Here is a 22500-nt window from a genome sequence, read left to right on the forward strand (position 1 = left end):
AGCCTTATCCTGTTCCACCAGGGGACCGTATCCTTTGAAGTAAGTGCTTTAGTCTGAGCCCGTTCCACCAGGGGACCGCACCCCTCGATTTAAGTCCGGTTTTGGAAATCACCTGCATCATTCGTCCTTTGAACTTCAAATCGTAACCTTTGTTTGTTGCTTCCTCTTTTCCCATCCTTCGTTTGTTCTTTTGAGGTTTGTTAATTGTTGTTTACGTCGAGAGATCGTAATTGGAAAAAAATATTGGGAATCTGAAGATCCAGTATAAATGCATTCTCTCCCTTAACTTAGTTCTTCATTGGAGGGTGGGTAGAGCTTTCGGCTAGCACGCTGTTGGCCCAGCGTTCGACTCTCCGAGCGGCCAGTGAAGAATTAGAGGAATTTATTTCTGGTGATAGAAATTCATTTCTCGTCATAATGTGGTTCGGATTCCACAGTAAGCTGTAGGTCCCGTTGCTAGGTAACCAGTTGTTTCTTAGCTACGTAAAATAAATCTAATCCTTCTGGCCAGCCCTAGGAGAGCTGTTAATCAGCTCAGTGGTCTGGTTAAACTAAGATATGCTTAACTTCTCTCTCTCTCTCTCTCTCTCTCTCTCTCTCTCTCTCTCTCTCTCTCTCAATATAACGCAGCATCCGGAATATGTAATTTAGAGTTCTATTAAAGTTTTACACGTCCCTATCATGTTAACGACGATGAATTATTTATAGTTTACAGAAAATTAATACGCTTTTAATATTCATAAGCAATCTTTTGTTCGCAAATCTTGCACGTACTAATTAATTCATTTATTGCACGCGATTTTGCATGGTGTGTTTTGCATGAATAATTGGGAAACTTCAAAACTCGACTTCGAATGAAAGGAACAGGTGGAAATATTTTGATTTTACACTCGATGAAAGGGATCAGGTGGAGGAGAGAGAGAGAGAGAGAGAGAGAGAGAGAGAGAGAGAGAGAGAGAGAGAGAGAGAAAGAATCGTGTTGGGATCGAAGGATAAAATTTGAACTTGTGTTAACAATAAATGAAGTTTGTGTGAAGTTTGGTAACTGGCTCACCAAGAGGAGCATATTTGTGTGTGTGTATATATATATATATATATATATATATATATATATATATATATATATATATATATATATATATATATATATATATATAATAATGTGTGTGTATGTGTGTATATATATATATATATATATATATATATATATATATATATATATATATTGGTATATATATATATATATATATACAGTAAATATACATACATCATATGTCACACAGATAGATCAAGAAACTATAATGAAGCATATTAAAAAAATACTGAAGTAAGGTCTTTCTTTCTGGTAACTGTAACAAAAAAAAGAGAGAGAGAGAATATGGAGAAGCCTTCGAAATTCATACCCTTCCCCCGCCCTTCCCCCACTCCCCTCAACTCAGGGCCAGAATGAACCCTTCAAAACCGGAATGAGTTTTCAGATTAATGATGTAAACGCAAATTAAACAAGATTTTTTTTTTTTTTTTCCGTGAAATGATGGAAGCTCGATTTTTTTTTTTTTTTTTTATATCTGATCTTTTTTTTTGAACGTTTTGCTGGATCGATTTTCAAAGTTAAAATGGCACGGTGAAGAGAGACTGAGATTTTGTATGAAAGTTAAAAAGACAGAATCATTAAGTTGTTAGTTGGTCCAATTCCAAAATATTGTTATGCTGAGTGCCTACATATTTTTGCATTATTTGCCTCTTTCTTTTTATTAATGATCCCCGTAGTTGGGTAGTGCCGTCAGTGCACCACACAGGGTGCATTGTAGGCATTACTAAAGGTTCTTCGCAGCGTCACTACGACCCTTAGCTGCAACCCCTTTCATTCCTTTTACTGTACCTCCATTCATATTATCTTTCTTCCATTTTACTTTCCATCCTCTCCTAACAGTTGTTTCATAGTGCAACTGCGAGGCTTTCCTCCAGTTACACCTTTCAAACCTACCTACTGTCAGTCTCCTTTTCAGTGCTGAATGACCTCATAGGTCCCAGTGCTTGGCCTTTGGCCTGAATTCTGAATTCTGTTCTGTTCTTTGTATTAAGGATATTATATATTCTATCTTTAATGTGCGTGGATGTACTTTGCGTATTTGTTAAGAAAAATAATTCAGAATCAGATATCTATCATGCAAAAATAAATAAATAATAAAATAAAGAGGGAAAAGTTCCTTAGTATTTGATATCCACAATTAGATTAAAATATGGATTCTTCAGTATTATATAAGTACCTTCTTCTTGTAATGATGCACTCGAGCATTTTTTTCTGTATTTTTTCTGTAACCTAAACTTGCTGGGAATGGACAATTTAAATTAAATGAAAGAACTCAATGTATTATTTTCGTTGTATCCGTAACTTACACAAATGTACTCTATGCATTATTCTGTATTCCTTCGCCTCTTGTATTTAACGACTGGAATTTTAACTGACACGATCGTACCATTGTCTTTTCTGTATTTATTCTTTCCCACTCGACATTTTCACATTATTTGGTTAGCACGAAGATTCATCACTCATTTTCCCTCTTCCCACTTTTGTCTTTGCGTGCGCCATTTTGTTTCACCGGCCATTACCATCCATTACGTTCAGACCCGTCTCATTTTTAGTCGTAAATTCCCTCGATAAATATTGCTAATTATCACGCTGTTCTTTATTTTTACCTTTCTCGTCTTTTATCGCTTCACAATTACCCCGTTTTCTTTTTTTTTTTTACTTCCGTTTTCTACCTCCTTCCTCTTCCTTCATGTTTATGACCTCTTTTTTTTTATGTACTGACCTTTTCGTCACCCTTTCTTCTCGACGTGCCTCTCTCTCTCTCTCTCTCTCTCTCTCTCTCTCTCTCTCTCTCTCTCTCTCTCTCTCTACGCCTTGCGTTAATTGCCTTTTTCCCTGGCTCGTTTGTTATGGTACGTAGTTAAGTTATTCCCCCCCTCTCTCTCTCTCTCTCTCTCTCTCTCTCTCTCTCTCTCTCTCTCTCTCTCTCTCTCTTCAGTATAATTATAGCATCCTTTTGAATCACCCCCTTTAGGAGTCCAAGGTATATATATATATATATATATATATATATATATATATATATATATATATATATATATATATATATATACATATATACATACATACATACATACATACATACATACATACATACATACATACATACATACAAACATACAACATATTTGCGTGGGTGTGATAGTACCTACACGTGTCAAAGATTCCTCCGAGATGAAAATTTAAAGCCCGCTTTTCAAATTAAGCTCATATTTGTAATGAATATTCCAGTGAGCTCAGATAGGCTGCGAGATCTTGCCCCGTGCACTCATTTTCAAATGGAAACCTCACTTGGGCTTCATTAATGAGTAGTGTTTTATAATTCAGTGAATTATGGATGCTGTTGCTTCTGTGTTGATTCAGTAGGAATTCTAGTAATTCTTTAAAACGTCGTGGAAGGTTTTCTTAGGTTTTTTTTTAACTTGATTCTGGTCGTTTTTGTATATATGTAAAAAAATTTTGTGTGCATATATATGTACATATATATATAATGTATATGTATGTACATATATATATATATATATATATATATATATATATATACTATATATTATATATATATGTGTGTATATATATATATATATATATATATATATATATATATATATATATATATATATATATATGTGTGTGTGTGTGTGTAAAAAAATTTTGTGTGTATATATATGTACATATACATATAATGTATAATGTATACATATGTACATACATATATATATATATATATATATATATATATATATATATATATATACTATATAAGTTATATATATTATATATATATATAAGTATATATCATATATATATATATATATATATATATATATATATATATATATATATATATATATATAACAACATTTTTATTTCTTTAGTTCCACCAGTACTGCCCCTTACTTCTCGTCTTTTCGTTTTTTCTCATTTTTGGCCCCCAGTTAATAGACTTTTACTATAATAATAATAATAATAATAATAATAATAATAATAATAATAATAATAATAATAATAATAATAATAATAATGATAATAATAATAATAATTTCGCAACGGATTTAAGTATCATAGATATATGAATTATGGAGCAGAAATGAATCACAGAATAGGGGAAGTAAAAGAATGTAGAAAGATATAACAGAATAGGAGTTGCTGTAGGAACCAAAGTTGGAACGTATGAAAAGAGATTGTTGTGCAAAACAACCTTTATGGAAGCGAAGTGTGGACGTGGAGTAAGAAATATAGAAATGATGAGAAATTAGGAAATTGGTCGATGAAGTGATGAAATATTTAGCTATGTGAAAAATATGGAGCCGAGTGCTTGAAGATGGTTTGGTCCTGTGGAAAGAATAGAGGTTGGTGAAAAACCTGTTTATGGAGGTGTTGGAAAGGAGCAGGAAACTATGAACTAAGAAGTGCTTCTTAGATGAAGTGGGAGTAGCACTAGAACAGAATCGACTTCATATCTAGGAAATGTACTTGCACTTTTACCATAATCATTTATTTATATTTTTATCTCTCTCTCTCTCTCTCTCTCTCTCTCTCTCTCTCTCTCTCTCTCTCTCTCTCTCTCTCCTTCTGCCTTAATCATTTATGTATATTTTACCTATTTATTTCTCTCTCTCTCTCTCTCTCTCTCTCTCTCTCTCTCTCTCTCTCTCTCTCTCTCTCTCTCTCTCTCTCTCAACTTCTACCTTAACCATTTATTTGTATTTTACCTCTCTCTCTCTCTCTCTCTCTCTCTCTCTCTCTCTCTCTCTCTCTCTCACACACACACACACACACACACACACACACACACACACACACACACACACATTCTACCTTAATCGTTTATTTATATTTTTACCTCTCTCTCTCTCTCTCTCTCTCTCTCTCTAGCTAAGGTAGCGTGGGATGTTTCACCCAATTCCGTCTCTCCGTAAAAAAACATCGAATACGATAATTACTCGTAATTTTTGTCAGCCGAGAAACTTGGCCGTGAAAGTATCTACAGTGTACTATTAAGATTTGATTAGACGCTTGACTTATCCGAGAGGAAAAATCTTTAGTAGTTTATTAAGATGTACGATTTGGTATTTAGGGAAGACCACGCCGAGGAGAGTTTCATTTTTATTGGTGATTTTAATATATTTATTTTTTATTTTTTTTCATTTGTTTTTCTTTTATGTTGATTTTTGTATCGATTTTTGTAGGTGGTAATTTCGTTAATTGATTTAGTTTAAAATATTGGTATTGTTTATTTAATTGATGTACATTTTTATACTTTTTTTATAATTGATAAACATCTCTTATAAATATATTTTAAAATATTTTCATTAAAAATATTTTACAATATTTTTTTGTTAAAAATATTGTCGAATAATCAATAAAAATTACCACAGCCAAAAATTCTGTAGAATTGTATAACCAAAGCTAAAAAATCAAATAGAAACGCAAGGTATAACGAATAAAAACAAAAAGCTAAATAAATAAATAAAAAAGTAAAAAATATCTGTATTTATTCTTGTGCTATTATTATATGCCTCTTGAATTAAGTTCTTTTACTCATTAGTCATCGATGTCATTAAAGCAATGAAGATCACAGCGCCTTCCCCACCCCCTTTCCTTTACCTTCCCTTCCACGATCCCCTACCCCCAACCATGAAGCCCCACCCACTTAAAACTGTGTAAAACTCGTGTGAGGCCATACTCGAAAACTTCTACCCCCTCCCCCCTCCCGAAAAAAGTTGAGATCGCCCGGACCTAACCTTTCCGAATCTTTCCAAAGTGAATTATGCGACGCTCCCGAAAAGGTCACGACCCGAGGTTTAGGGGAGGGAGGGGGGGGGGGAGGACGGTATAGGGGGCCAAAAAAAAAATGGATAATAAAACCGTAATTACCCCTCTGGCAAGGTTTCCAAAACTTGAAAATTGAACCATTTAAAGTTGTAATTGATTGTTCAAGTTCCTCGCGTCTCTCAATTTTATAATCGTTATTTATTTATTTTTCGGACAGGTATCGAACAGCGTAGGCACTTCGAAAAAGAGCATCAGCATACAGGTGATGTACGGCCCTCTCTTCCGCTCTCCTCCGGCGGACGTGGCCGCCGAGACGGGCAAAAAAGCCCGGCTGGAGTGTGACGTCGATTCGAATCCGCCTCCAGTCATCAGCTGGTATCAACAAGGCAACCCTCAGGTAAGAATATTAATATTTCTCCATTTTGCTTAATTTGCTTCAGATGTAAACTGTCTTTAAACATTTCTAACAGAAAAGCTTTGGGGGGTTCCACAAGGCCAACTGCTGAACGTCCATTAATTCCAAAGTATAAAGCCAATTCGATTTTTCTCAATACATATGTTTGTTACTTAGAGCAACGGTATAAGGCTGGACATATTTTAATCCCGAAGGATAAAACAGTATTTTCAAATGCTAATGTTGGTTGAATCTTATCCAGTTTGTTACTTAAAGCTTAGGTACGATGAGATAAGCCTGTATTTTATATATGATCAGAGTTAATCTGCTACTTTCAAATTGTGACTGGAAATTCCAGTGTTAAAACGTAAATCAGAAACGTCTAATTATTATACATATGTAACAGTATATTTTTTTCTGGAATTTCGAAAATAATGAAGTTTTGCTCTGCTCATGATTTGAGTTATGAAAGTTTTATATTTAATTTTTTTTTATCTTACAACGAACGGGGCGTAGCTTTTAAAAGACTTTGTTTACTAGAACTATAGCCATAGAGAGAGCGTAGACTTGCAGGAATATTGGAACCAATTGGTGTAGTGTAGTAAACATTTGACGAGATCACGAGATTCTTGAAGTAACCCTACTGCGCAACACAGTTGCTACAGTGGAACACAATATATCTGACAGTCTTCGTGGAATATAGAAGCTACGAAGTTATGGGTAAGCGGCAAGGAATTTCTGATATGAATATCAAGACACTGGTTGTGATGCCTGAGGGTAGTGCGTGGCTTTTCGTATAGGCCTAGGTATCTTTGCCAAGCGGGAAGCCATTTATCGTAACTTTTTTTTCTTTATTCAGTGGTTTTTGTTGCTCGTTATGATAAAGATCTCGCCTTAATTCCATGGTGTCATATGGCCGTGTCTTCCTTAGTAGGCATGGTCGTGGGGTTTTTGGTGGATGATAGTACCAGCGAGTATTTTAATGACCGAAGTAGGCGTGGGAAGTTAATGCAATGATATTTCAATTTCTCCCCAGATACATAAACCATATATGTTTGAACACAGCTGAACCGGAGATTTGGGTGAGGGAAAACGAAAAGCTTTGGCGAAGTAACTGGCAGAATGGTAGTTAATACATAAATCATAATCGATCAAAAAATTCATAGTTCATACACAAACCTCAACAACTACCAATATTTATAAAACATGAAAATGTGGTGTGGACATTTACGGAGACGCATCTTAGCCTAACCTAATACAAACCTAACCTCGAACCCTTTGTGTTTTAACTGGCCGGAGAGCACAGCAGTTGCTTCCTAACCGCGCCTTCCCTAACCTAACCTAGCGTACGGCAGTGGTTTCCACCTGGTTCACTAACTAATAGGTTTCATCTTCTGAATAAACTGACCTAGAGCCCCCAAAATCGTATCGTGAATTGCGGGAAGTCACCCTAACCATTACTTCTCTAACTTAACCTAATCAGTGTGCCATGCCATACCTAAGAGGGTGGGATGGGACCTTCCCATCCCACCTGACTTTGAATACTGTAAATCACAAGAGTTATATATAGGAATTTATCCCAAAATGACATTGCACTTCAAACCCAAATTGTCAAGGGGGGCCCACTCCGCGTCTTTCTTTTAGCATGCACTCAGTATTTTCCTTACGGTAAGTCTGAGATGTACAGTGAGGAGACGACAGCTTATTACATGATGTGGTGTAGGTCATTGCAGAGTTAACTCCAAGCATTAAAGTCAGTCACTGCCCCCTTTTCACTTAGTAACCATACTGGATCTGGAAGCAGTCATTTTACTCGTGTATCAGAACGATTAACTCCAGCCATTAAAGTCAATCAGTACCCCCTTTTCACATAGTGACCATACTGGATCTGGAAACAGTTATTTTACTTCGTGTATCAGGAAGATAAAGTAGAGTCATATTTACCATGTAAAGAGATGTGGACTTGTTTCTTACTAAAAAACACACACAATTTATGCTACTGTTTGTGGAATGTGTCGATTCACGAGTCAGGTAGACAATACTATAAAATGTGGCATTATTCTAACATCATCCACACTTATTTGCTGAAGCAGTACTGTACTACTTCACGTACACAAGATTCAAGATTTTGGTAACTGATCACGGTAGTGAATTTGGTTATTGATCACAGAAGTGAATTATGTACCTGGCAGGATGTAATGGGTCGCACCCAGGTTATAAGTAGGTTATAACTAAGTACGAGCTGAAAAATGGAAGGGTATATAATACTTTCTTGAACCACACATCAGTGTGCACTACACACACACACACACACACCCGTACATTTTTCCCCAAGGTAGTGGCTCCAGAAAGTGTTATAGCCTTCAGGTTCATAGCAAGTATTTTGGAATGAGGTTGCTAGCTCCATGACCTTTTCAACCCAGATTAACATTGCCACAGCTTACTAACTACCAGGGACATAAGTAACTGATCAGGTTAGCAGGGACACACTGGTTTGTTAACAGAGCATGACCATCTCTGTGCAGAATTTGGACCCTTGTTCTCTTTGTTTGCGAGCAACATATATATATGTATATATATATATATATATATATATATATATATATATATATATATATAATATGTATTATATGTGTGTGTGTGTATGTGTATGTATGTATGTATATATATTATATGTGTATATAATATATATAGTATATATATATATATATATATATATATATATATATATATATATATATATATATATATATATATATATATATATATATATATATATATATATATATGTTACAAAAAGTTTAAAAGGCTCATGAAATTACTCGTTACATGATAAAACCATAGATTTCGATTAACAGTCTTCAGTCATTAAAATATGCGTTTAGTGCATTGTAAACTGTAGTGGAATTTTTCGGCCTAAAGCTTCATTCCGAATTCAGCAGTTAACAAATTACCTCGTGTTCCATTTCCTCTCTTCTCCCTCACGTTTCCTTCCCTCCCATTTTCCCTTGCGTTTTACTAAACCTTTCCATCCCCCCTCCCTTCCCCCATTCCATTCATCAACCCCATCCCTTCCCTCGCCAGACGCGCCGTTAGACCCAGCAACGACGAGGTGTTGTGATCTCTGCCGATGTTCCTGCTAATTATGACGATCGCCAATTAGCCTCTCGGAAGATTGGCAAGTTGGGAGGACGGATCGTTCCCGATATTGGTCATGTTAGATGAGGCCCCTTCCCCCTCTCTCTCACCCCCTCCCCTCCCCCTACTGAGAGGGGTCGATACCCGCGATGGACTGCTCTAGCTTCTGCTTCTGTGGTGTCCTCCAATTATCTTGTAATGCTAATGAAGTGGATACTCGGACGTCTCTTGTTTCACGCTGAAGAGTCCAAATGCTCCCGCTTGATGCGATGGATTTAAGATACAAGGGACGCATTAGACCTACTCGAGTTCTAATTAAGGTCCTCTCGTCCGTATTGTGTACGTTATTCCGTTTGACGGGGAGGTAATGATGTATTGTGGAATACTTGCTCCGCTGATGGAGGTCCCTTGGAATGGAATGGAATGGAATATAGAGTTTAGGCTAGAGGCCAATCACTGGGAACTATGAAGTCATTCAGCGCAAGAAAGGAAATTGAGAGGAGTTAGGTTTGAAAGGTGTGACAGGAGGAAAACCTCGCAGTTGCACTATGAAATGATTAAGAGAGGGTGGATTGCAAGACGGAAGAAAGAGAATATGAACGGATGTACAGTAAAAGTTATGAAAGTGGTTGCAGCTAGGGGCCGAAAGGACGCTGCTAAGAACCTTTAGTAATGCCTTCAGTGCACTGGGTGAGGTGCACTGACGGCACTAACCCCCCCCCTTACGGGGAGGCCCCTTGGTTTTGTGTACTTTATGTATTTTATTTATGTAATTAGTTATAATTTCTTGTGCAGTTTGTATATTTAGGAAACTTGTATTCTGGGATTACCCTAACTGATGTAATTCTGTTATTAATTCATCAAGCTAGTTACTTCTATCATTTCTGATGCAGTTCATGTATTTTGGACTCTTGTTTTTGGGATTACCTTAATTAACTAGAATCATCTTTTGATCTACAATAGACCTCAATGAGAGCCGAGAACAAGTGAAGGTATATTTATATATAGGTAATTTTCTAGCAAACTTAGATTAAAGACATGACATGACCTCATTTGGGCATTTGGAGTGACAGGGAGTCTCAGAACTCGCGTGGAAGGTTTGGTTAGAATTTGGTGGATCTCGGAGGTGTGATTTTGATTGTAGAAGGCTCATGAGATCTTATTTGGGGTATCTGTGGTTCTCTTGTAAAAAAAAAAAAAAAAAAGTAGATCATTAGACATTATTACTCCCGAATTGGCCCCCGTAGGTGGGTAGTGTCGTCAGTGCACCTCACGGGGTTCATTGTAGGCATTACTAAAGGTTCTTGCAGCTTCCCTTCGGCCCCTAGCTGCAACCTCTTTCATTGCTTTTACTGAACCTCCATTCATATTATCTTTCTTCCATCTTGCTATCCAACCTCTCCTAACAATTATCTCATAGTGCAACAGCGAGGTTTTCCTCCCGTTACACCTTTCAAACCTATCTACTCTCAATTTCCTTTCCAGCCCTGAATGACCTCATAGGTCCCAGTGGTTGGCCTTTGGCCTAAACTCTATATTCCATTCCATTCCTGAATCGCCCCTCTATTTGGGACCCTAAGGCTGTTGTTTTTCACCAGGTTAACGCCTTGTAGAATTGAAGACATAATGAACAGTGTCGAATTATATACATATATATTATATATATATATATATATATATATATATATATATATATATATATATATATATATATATATATATATATGTATATATATATATATATATATATATATATATATATAAATATATATATATATATATATATATATATATATATATATATATATATATATATATATATATATATATATATATATATATATATATATATATATATATATATATATATATATATATATATATATAAACCGTAATAGTGTAATAACTATAACAACCATACCCATTTGAACTTGTGTCATTTTCTATGATTGGTTATGGACTTTATTTCTATTTGACTTGAAGTCTATAACATTTCATCTGGAATTCTTAGGGCAAATAAATAAAATAAAATAAATCAACAAGAACGCTACTGACTACTACAAGGAAATAAGAAGTGACTTTGGTGGGTCACTATAACCGAAATTAGACCGAGTCCACGCATCCATTCCCATACCCCCTCCCCCACCTCCCACAACCTTTAAATGGCAATTTATAATTTACCGAAGTGGGTGGAACTGCCATTAGTCTTATGATGATGATGACGGCGCTTTCAGAGTCGCCGCTCGCTCAGCAGGATAATACTTCTTTTTTTTTATCTTTTATTATCAGGATAATACTTTTTTTTTTCTTTTATTATCAGGATAATACTTCCGAGGGAAATCCTCATGCGCCTTCTTAAACATTTCCCTCCGTTTCAGGGTAATATTAAATTTGTCTTCTTTTTTTCTTCTTCTTCTTCGACCTCCTCATCCTCCTCTCATATTTTTCCCTCCTTTGTGCCTCATCTTACCTCATTTGCCCTCCATCTTGCCCCTGTGAATATGTTATGCAAATAGACAAGGCGGCCTCCTTCCTTCCTTCCTTTCCTCCTCCTCCTCCTCCTCCTCCTCCTCCTCCTCCTCCTCCTCCTCCTCCTCCTCCTCCTCCTCCTCCTTCTGACCCATCCCCACACCCCCCAGGGTATCCTTAAGTCCTGTTCCCCCTCCCCACCACAGCATTTTCATCATGTGGCCCATAAGCAACGGTGATCCCCTCCTCCCCTTCCCCTTCCTTTACCCCTAACCGTTTCCCTCCTCCCCTCTCCCCTTCCCTCCCCTTCATCCTCCCCCTCCTTCCCCTCCCCCTCCCTTCCCCTCCCTCCCCTTCCCCCTCCCCTCTCCCTCCCCCTTCCCCTCCCCCTCCCCCTTCCCCTCCTCCCCTCCTTCCCTTTCCCCTTCCCCTCTCACTTACCCTTCCCCTCTTCTCCCTCCCCTTCCCCTCCCCCCTCCTCCCTTCATCCTCCCCTCTCCTTCCCTCACCCCTCCTCTCCCCCTCTCCCTTTCCCCTAACCTCTCCCTTCCCCTTCCCTCCCCTCCATCCCCTCCCCCTTCCATCCCTCCTTTCCCTTCCCTTTCTCTTCCTCCATACCCTCCCTTCCATCTCTCCCCTTTCCCTTCCCACTTCTCTTCCCTTTCCCCTTCCCACTTCCTTCCCCTTCCCCTTCCCTTCCCCCCCCCTTCCCTTCCCCCTTCCCACTTTCCTTCCCCCTCCCGCTCCTCCTCCTCTTCGTGCTCAGTATCCTGGGCGAAATAATTTTCCAGTCCTTGGCGCCGATGCTCGCTCATTCGCCATTACCTCAATGCAAATGCTCATGATGCATGTGCGAGATCCCCCTTCCCCAAATAATAGTGTAATCAAGGCACAGACACAGACGCGAGATGAAGGAGGAGCTTTTTTTTCTTTTTTCTTTTTTTTTTTTAGTATTATATGCTGCGTGTCACGACCTCAAATGAAAATTGCCAATTTTAGTCTCGGATCCTGGTTGTTTTTTTTTTTTTTTTTTTTTGCCAGTTTTTTTGGGGAGCTTGGTGTATTTTCTCCCATTTCTATTTTATGGGCTTTGTGTATTTTCTCGTTTTTCGTTTTATGGGCTTTGTGTATTCTCTCTCTCTCTGGGACTTGTGATGGGAAAGAGTTTGTGTATCCTTTTTTGTTTATCGGATGTAAATATTGTTTTTCCCATTTATGGACTTTGTGTCTTTTCACTCTTTTTTTTTTCCTTTTTTTAGGCTTTGTGTATTTTCCCCGTTGGAGAGGGGATTGAATTGTTTGAAAAAGTTTGTGTATAGTTTTTTAGGCTTAACTGGAAGGAATTAAGTTGGAGTTTCTCTCTCTCTCTCTCTCTCTCTCTCTCTCTCTCTCTCTCTCTCTCTCTCTCTCTCTCTCTCTCTTTTTTGTCTGGAATTGTGTTGAGAAAAGTTTACTGTACAGTTCTTTTTGTTTCACAGGAAGGAATTATCTTGGTATCTGTAAATAGCAAATAAGGTTCAAGGAAGTATTTCCCCTTGTTGCCAAGTTAGATATATTATAAAACTATGAAAGTCGAAAAAATATAATCGTCAGTGAAATCCGTAATTAATTTGATATGAGTGTAGTTAATTCAAATGTTAGTGTAATTAATTTTTGTCAGTGTCTGGAGAATATATAACGGAACAGTAATTAGATTTAGGTTTGTAATCATAGTGAATCTGTAGCACTGTATTGGATAAGTAACTAAAATTCAAGCATTTAATTCTCGTATTTTGTGCTAACACCCGATGATTAAGGTGGCCTTTTGCCAGCACACTAACACACAAACTACCGTGTAGATAGCCATCAGTGAAACAGTATTTTTAATTTTTACCGTAAGACTCTGCTAGGCCATTACCAATTAGATTTTGACTGTCCAGTATAGTAATTATTATTCAGGCATACTCAACCAACATTTTGACTGACCACTGTATGAAAAATGTGATTAGGAAAAGTACCGAGGCTTTGATAACCCTGTGTGTGTAGGTGATGGCGGTCTGTCTTAAAAACAAAAATTAAGAGAATAAAGGAAGAACTGGAGACAAGGTTTTGAAGCCTTTGAACCCGTAGAGGGCCAGTGCCGTCAGTGCACCTGTGAGGGTGCACTGTCTGTAGGCATTACTAGAGGTTCTTTGCCGCGTCCCTTCGGCCCCTAACTGCAACCCCTTTCATTCCTTTTACTGTACCTCCATTCATATTATCTTTCTTCCATGTTGCTATCCACCCCGCTCCTAACAGTCATTTCATAGTGCAGCTGCGAGGTTTTCCTCCTGTTACACCTTTCAGACTACCTACTCTCAATTTCCTTTCCAGCGCTAAATGACCTCATAGGCCCCAATGCTTGGGGTTTGGCCTAAAATCTTGGCATTTGGCCTAAACTCTATATTCCATTCCATTCCAAGCTTTTGAGGTTCAGGGTGTAGCTGGTTTGCCTCTTGATATCATAATCTTCCGTTATTTGTGTGTTGTATATAATTATCATATATAAAATTAAACTATATATATATATATATATATATATATATATATATATATATATATATATATTTTATATTTTTCCCTATTTTATATATATATATATATATATATATATATATATATATATATATATATATATATATATAACATATATATAATAAATATATATATACAGTATATATATATATAACTATATATATTATATATATATATATATATATATATATATATATATATATATATATATATCTTAAAGATGTTTTATTCATTTTAGGAGGTAAGGAACACCTATAGTATAGCAACTCAACTATTTTTCCTCTTGTTTTTGTGATGTTAGTAAAGTAACTATTCAAAATTAAAAATCCTACCCGTTTTACTGCGACATCAGACTCTCTGGTTTGCCATCTAAAGTCGGTTGCCTTGCTCTCTCTCTCTCTCTCTCTCTCTCTCTCTCTCTCTCTCTCTCTCTCTCTCTCTCTCTCTCTCTCTCTCTCTCTCTCTCTCTCTCTCTCACTTATTTATGCAACAGTTCCAATTCAGTCGTTATCTTCTATGCATTGCACGTGGAAAGCCATGGTAAAACTCAACCAATATATTGCGACAATCAGGCACGAGTTTGAAAACTACAAGAATTCATATCCCCCTCCCCAAAAAAAAGTTTCAATTTCGCAACGACCCCACATTACTGTCGGTCTTCCCACCCCCCTCCCCACCTGGTGGGCGAAGCAATGCCGCGTTATTCATCATTAACATTGCGTCGTAATTAATGACGCTAATGAACCTGTCTTCGATGCAATGTTCTGCAAATATCGTTCCACCATTAAGAAAAAAAAAATTGAACTGTTCATGTTGCTTGTTACTGTTTCTTCTGGGTCAGAGCGGAGCCAAATAATGCCAGGTGACTTTTTTCGTGAAACGAGCGTCTTTTCAGATCAAACTTTGATTAAAAGTTTCTGGTAAAGTTTGGTTTCATGAAGTTCAGGCTGTCAAGCCAAGCACTGGGGCTCTCTCGGTCATTCAACGTTTGAGACAGTGAAATGATAGAGTGGCTGGACAGCAAGATAGAGAGATCCAGAAAATAAAGAAGATAAAGTACAAGGATCTAAAGGTGGAACTGGGAGAAAACCCCACAGTTGCACTGTTATAGTCAGAGGGGTTGGACAGCAAGACTGAAGAAAGGAAGCGGGAATGGATGTGAAGTAAAAGGCTAAAAAGTGGTTGCAGCGAGGGGCCAAAAGGACGCTGCAAACACCCTTCAGTAATGCCTACAGTGCACCACGTGATATGCACTGCCCACTGATACTGTAATCTGCAAAGTTTACCATTTCGTACACTGGTTCAAGAGTGCAGGAAGGTCTAAAGAAGTCTGGCAGCTGTTTAAGAAGAGCAAAGATAGAAATTACAGTACCGCGTCAGCTCGCCGTCACTAGGCCTATGCAGTCAGTATACCCGCCACCCCCAGCTCCTATAGGGCAGGCAATTGTTAGCGTATCCTGAAATGTATTAGGGAATCCCTTTAAATGCAATTTATGCAAATTCGAGAGGGCCCACAATAAATGAGAGAAGACTTACTGTGTGATGAAGTTTGGGAAACTACCAAATGAACCATCTTGGTTAAACTAGTTCCGAACAAGGAGGGCATTGGAGGAGTATGTTAGAGATGTGTATTTGTTATGTTATTGCTGTTGTTGTTTTGTAATTTAATATTTGTGATATGACTGCAGAAATATCTCGCAGTAACATGAGTAAACAAGTAAAAAATGCGCTAAAGTTTCTTCGGCGAAATCGAGATTTCTGTGCAGCCGCTACAGCGTATACTCAAGGCCATCGAAAATAGAACTATCTTTCGGTAGTCTCGGTATGATGCTGTATGAGCCGGGACCCATGAAACCTTAACCACAGCCCGGTGGTGGCCTATCCTATATCGTTGCCAGAAACACGATTATGGCTAACTTTAATCTTAAATGAGATAAAAAGTACTGAGGCTAGAGGGCTACAATTTGGTATGTTTGATGATTGAAGGGTGGATGATCAACGTACTAATTTGCAGCCTTCTAGCCTTAGTAGTTTTTAAGACCTGAGGGGGACAGAAAATGTGCGGACGGACAGACAAAGCCGTCACAATAGTTTTCTTTTACAGAAAACTAAAATCACCGTTATTTACTTGTGACGTATTACAAAAGTCATCGTTGTATCAAGATTTAATAGTAAAGCACTTTCGAGTTTCTGGTTAGTTTATATCGTCAGAGGGTGAACTATAACTTCCAAATTTGTTGTGGCCATTGGTGTTCCGGTTGTCAACCCGTTATAATTATTATTGCTGGTTTTGGGCTTTTTAACCTCAAGTCGCCCTTGTTTGACCATACTTGACCTTAATAACTCAGTCTCCCATATTTGACCCCAAGTCTCCCATACTTGACCCCCAAGTCTCCCATATTTAACCTCAAGTCTTCCGTATATGGCCAAGTCTTCCATATTTGACCTCAAGTCTCCAGTATTTGACCCGACGTTCCCCATATTTGACCATGTCCCTCAAATTTTACTTCAGACCTCTTGTATTTGGCCTTAAGTCTCCCATATTTAACATCGAGTCCCCCTCAGATCTCCCTTATTCGATCTAAAGTTTCCCATATTTGACCCTAAGTCTTCCATATATACCTCAATCTGCCATATATGACCTCAAATCTCCCATATTTGACCCAATGTCGCCAATATTTGACCAAGTCCTTCATAATTGGCCTCAAATCTCTTGTATTTGACCTAAAGTCTCCCATATTTGACCTCAAGTCCCCTTCATGTCTCCCTTATTTGATCCAAAGTCTCCCATATTTGACCTCAAAGTTTCCCAGGTTTGACCTCAAGGTCTCCCATATTTGACCTCAAAGTCTCCCATATTTGACCTCAAATCTCCCATATTTGACCTCAAGTCTTCCATATTTGACCTCAAAGTCTCCCATATTTGACCTCAAGTCCCCTCAGGTCTCCTTTATTTGATTTAAAGTCTCCTATATCTGATCTCAAGTCTTCCATATTTGACCTCACTTTCCGGTCTCCCTTCACCCAAAAGGCCAGGAAATCTCGCTTTTTGTATATTTTCTCTCGTCCAGATGGTAGTTCGGAAAAGTATAGAAAAAAAAGAATAACTAGAGGCCATTATTATAATCAATTTGGCTTTTTTTTGATATCAGGGTTCAAAGCGAAGGCCTGCCTTAAGCCTAATGGAATTTTCCCATTCTCCGTTGAGCCTAAGCCTAAAAAAAATCACATTAAGCGATTAATCCTTAAAAGATAGAATAAAGGAGGAAAAAAGGCAATTTTTGTTTGTCAGATTTTAGAGGATCTGTAACACACCGGCTGTAATGCAGTGCTATTTATATAGGCAGATGGCGTAATGCAATGCTATTTATATTGTCCTTTTTAAAGGCAGAATCCTTCATGGAGAGGAAATTGAAGATATTTTCAGGTCAAGGGTTATAAATTGATAGGTAAAGGAGATGTAAGGGAAGACTTTATGCTTTGAGAATCCCCCCCCTCCAAAAAAAAAAAGGAATTCTAAATTATATTTACCACAGTAGCTACAAAGCAACTAATTTCCAAATGAGTTGCTCTGTAGTTCCTTGTTTTTTATGCTCGTGAAGTTTGCCAGCTGACGATAATTAACATTTTTTAGAGAGTAGCCCCTTGAAGTGGGAACATACTCACAAGTATTTGTTTATTTACTTATTATTTTTGTGTCGCGAATTTTGATAATGGTGAAGGATTTTCCTGTCACCAGACAAAATATTGAAGCGTTGAAAACAGTTATTTTATATTTATCAGTTTCCTGTCAAGGTCTGGCAGAGTTCCAAGAAAATAACAAGTACAGGGCAGCCTTTATTGTACAATATATAAACCCGAGTTTCATTTTCTACCATACTGCCTCTTCTTTACAATAATGTCGCCCCATATTCGTTAATTTCTCTCTCTCTCTCTCTCTCTCTCTCTCTCTCTCTCTCTCTCTCTCTCTCTCTCTCACACACACACACACACACACACACACACACACACACACACACACACACACGCAGAACTTATTTTATTCTGTCTGTCTGTGTCTATTCCACTACCTCTCTTTCATGCACACACAACTCTCTCTGTCTCTCTCTCAAACAAACGCATAGTTTATCTACATTTTAACTTGCCTTTCGTTTATCTACATTTTGAATATATTCATTTTCAAGAGATAAAATATGACTGGGGTCAGTTTCGCCATACCTCTTCTTCCGTCTTACTTTCCACCCTCTCCTCAATTGTGATCTCGTAGGACCCAGCGCTTGGCCTTTGGCCTAAATTTTATATTCCAGTTCCAGTTCCAGTTCATTATTCCCGGGATATTCCATCACTAGGTCTAACAAAATGCGACCCTGCCATTAAACCGTCGCGTTCTGTTTGACATTACTTCTCCCAATCAATCATGTCCATGTAAAGACGCCGAGATTTGTTTATACTATTTTTTTTAACCTTTCCCAGAAACTGGCAGAGGAAGAATAATAGTAAACGGGACTTCATCTGTATCGTCTTTTTTTTTTTTAATTCGTGCTACAACTGTGCCATCTCTCGGCGATTGAACGTCAGTATTAAAACCTAGTATTTTTTTCCCCGTAGCGACTAAACATCAGGATATGATTGAATGTGCCACGATCAGACTCGATAAAGGTCGGGGTTGACACGAAATGTTATGGGTAATGTCAAGCTTACGCGTGTAAGAGAGAGAGAGAGAGAGAGAGAGAGAGAGAGAGAGAGAGAGAGAGAGAGAGAGAGAGAGAGAGATATTCATGTTAATTCAAAATACGTCCTTATAGTCATAGATATTGGAATATGTTCGTAATTTTTCACTGGAGAGAGAGAGAGAGAGAGATTGATTGATTGATTGATTGATTGATTGATTGATTGACTGACTGATTTATGGTGACTAAAAATGGCGTTACAGCGTCTAAGTTAATGGCGCAGAGAGAGAGAGAGAGAGAGAGAGAGAGAGAGGGGGGCTGGTAAGACTAGGTCTAATGTCATTCGTCAGGATTATTTTCGGATTTTTCATGATATTTAAGAATAAAAAATAAAACCAATAATACATTATTCTCAAAACGTAAGTTTAATGTTGAATTTGACAAAATTACCACTATAATATAGGCTATAGTTCATATATATAGTTACTACTTTCTAGGTCGTATAGGAGGCAAATATAGCAGACTCATAAATAATTGATGAGAGATAGAAGGCAGAATGAAACAGTAACTTTAATTCACGCTTTGATTGCTTTTGAATGAACAGCCATGATTATGACATTAATGCTGTTGTTCCAGAAATGTACATCGATGCCAACTGGTTGCATTTGCTTTTCTGTCAATGTCTAACCTTTGTAATTTTCATAACTAAATTCATTCGTCACTAGTGTATGCATGTGTACATTCGTATGTAAAATGTGAATATGTATGTGTATATATATACACTATATAATATATATATATATATATATATATATATATATATATATATATATATATATATATTTATATATGTATGTATGTATGTATGTGTATACTGTACATACGTACATAAAACGCTCAGCTTTTTTATCGTCTCTTTAGCCTTGCATTTTAAAGTGTTAAAGAGAAAATAAAACTAAAAAGTCGAGAAGGTAGAGCGAGCGGAAAGTTCAGCCTGTGCGTGAGATGGTCATTTGTAACGTCTATTTGCATTGAGACTTGTCGCGACTCCCGAGCGCCATCTGTTGGGCAGATTTTTCTATTCCATGCTTGCAAATGTAGTTTACCGAGAAAAGTTGTAGAGGCAAATATTTGAAAAGTCGAGCGACCGAGGCGATTTCCCGATTCTTTCCCGTATTTGCAAATGGACGGAAGTTATTATTAGGATTTAAAAGCTTGAATTGTTAGGTCAATAGTAGCTTCCGATAGCCAATTTTTTTTACTGAATATATTCGATAAGTGAGAGGTCTGCAAACTAATATAACTCTTAAGAAATTGACAATGAAAGAAAATCTCGTATGGCTTTGTCTAATCAGTCGTTGGTAAGGGATATAATCACCACTTGTTGTAAACATCCAAAACGAATCTGTAAACCTTTCTCTATTCAGTAAGGAAAAGTTTACAACTCTTAAGAAATTGACAGTGAAAGAAAATCTCGTATAGCTTTGCCCAATCAGTCGTTGGTAAGGGATATAATCACCACTTGTTGTAAACATCCAAAACGAATCTGCAAACCTTTCTCTATTCAGTAAGGAAAAGTTCACAGAAGAATGAACGCTAAAAATTAGAAAATTGACAATAACGAAAATCTCGTGTGTCTTTGCCTAATCAATCATTTGTGACTGACATATTGTTGTTATAAACATCCAAAATGAATCTGTAAAATGTATTCTATTCAGTAGGTATTGGTATATCGATACAAACTTCCTAAAAAAAATGGACGATGAATATTAGAGAATGAAATACGCGTCATATGTCACCATTTCTATAAAACGCAGCTCTCTGCTTCACATATATTATAAACAGACGTGAAAACCACATTCAGTAGTGCTCAAAATTGTTCGTGTTTGGTTTCCTGTTATTAGAAAAGATCTGAATTAACAGGTAATTTTTCGTAGAAAATACGAAGGACTAACTCCACCTTTAAAAAATTTCAAAATGTATGTATACTAATGTCAGTCGGTTTGAATACAGTATCTCTTAGTTTTGCATTATATGAAAACCAACGTTAAATCTTCAAAGTAAAGTCATATGCGACATCATTTAAAACCAATGGTATATCCAAGGTCAAGAGAAATAGAAGGTCTGCTCACTTCCCCCGAAAATCCCCCATGCAGGCGGAGCGTTGTCTACCTCCTTACTGCGTCAGCAGGCGAATTGCCATAATGAGCAGGTACCTCTAAGATACGTCACCGCCTACGTAGTTACCCCAGGCGGGAGGCTACCCCACCTTGGGTATATCACGGGATTCCTTTGAACGTAAACCTCACAAATTTCCAGAAAACTTTTTTCCTAGACGAAGTCAGCTTCCAGTTTGCTAGAATACTGTACCTCTCGAATACCAGTGGCAATGGTAGTTGGTTCCTGAAAGCTTTTTGCATCATCACTGGATTTCTTAGCATACCATACGCTTATGTGCTAATATCGATTAATTTTTGTTATCCATAAATGTAAAGATCTCTATTCTGGTAGCCACAAGGGCTCTTGCAATTGCAAAATGAATTATTGCTGCTTTTCCTAAGTAACCCAGATGTATTGTAGCTATCATTATTGTTATTATTACAGTTCCTCCAACCAATAATGTTTTATTTGCTCTTCCTCATATCAGAATTGTAGCTGTTATTTTTGTAATTAATTACAGTTCCTTCTACCGGTAATGTTTTATTGGCTCTTCCTCATTTCAGAATTGTAGCTATTATTGTTGTAATTAATTACAGTTCCTTCAACCAGTGATTTTTTTATTTGCTCTTCCTCATTTCAGAATTGTATTTAAATTCTACAGTTCTTTCACTCAATAACGTCCCATTTGCTCTTCCTCAGGGTAGAACTGTAGCTATTATTGTTGTAATTAATTACAGTTCCTTCACTCAATAATGTCCCATTTGCTCTTCCTCAGGGTAGAATTGTATTGTAGCTAGTATTGTTGTAATTAATTACAGTTCCTTCAACCATTAATGTTTCATTTGCTCCTCCTCATTTCAGAACTGTAGCTATTACTGTTGTAATTAATTACAGTTCCTTCAACCAATAACGTCCCATTTGCTCTCCCTCAGGTCATAGCGAAGGGGAGAGAGTACGAGGTGATCGTAGCGCCCTCCACGGCGGGAGTGTACATCTGCGTCGCCTCCGTCAGGGGGTTCTCCGAACTGCAAGGCAGAGTCCGAGTCCTGGTGAAGGGGCCGCCCCAGATCGTGAGCTCGGGCGAGCAGCAGGGGCGTATGGGGGACACGGTGAGCCTGGAATGCACTACGGTCTCCATCCCGACGCCCCTGAGGATTACCTGGACCTACAGAGGAAGAGAAATAGATCTCGGTGAGTACCGTCTGCGGGCTGCGTTGTCACTTCGACCTGTTGGGGCGTTAGGGCGT

General features: G+C 37.6%; 1 protein-coding gene across 1 annotated transcript in view; it reads left to right on the forward strand.

The window, feature by feature from the left end:
• Positions 1–22500, forward strand: part of LOC136825427 (irregular chiasm C-roughest protein-like) — a 212039-nt gene that overhangs the window by 113882 nt on the left and 75657 nt on the right. The window contains exons 7-8 of the mRNA XM_067081815.1: positions 6087–6266; positions 22186–22444. Coding sequence (XP_066937916.1) covers positions 6087–6266; positions 22186–22444 — 439 coding nt within the window. The remainder of the gene's footprint in view (positions 1–6086; positions 6267–22185; positions 22445–22500) is intronic.

The sequence above is a fragment of the Macrobrachium rosenbergii genome, chromosome 37, assembly GCF_040412425.1.
Source record: "Macrobrachium rosenbergii isolate ZJJX-2024 chromosome 37, ASM4041242v1, whole genome shotgun sequence".
NCBI classification, from domain to species: domain Eukaryota; kingdom Metazoa; phylum Arthropoda; class Malacostraca; order Decapoda; family Palaemonidae; genus Macrobrachium; species Macrobrachium rosenbergii.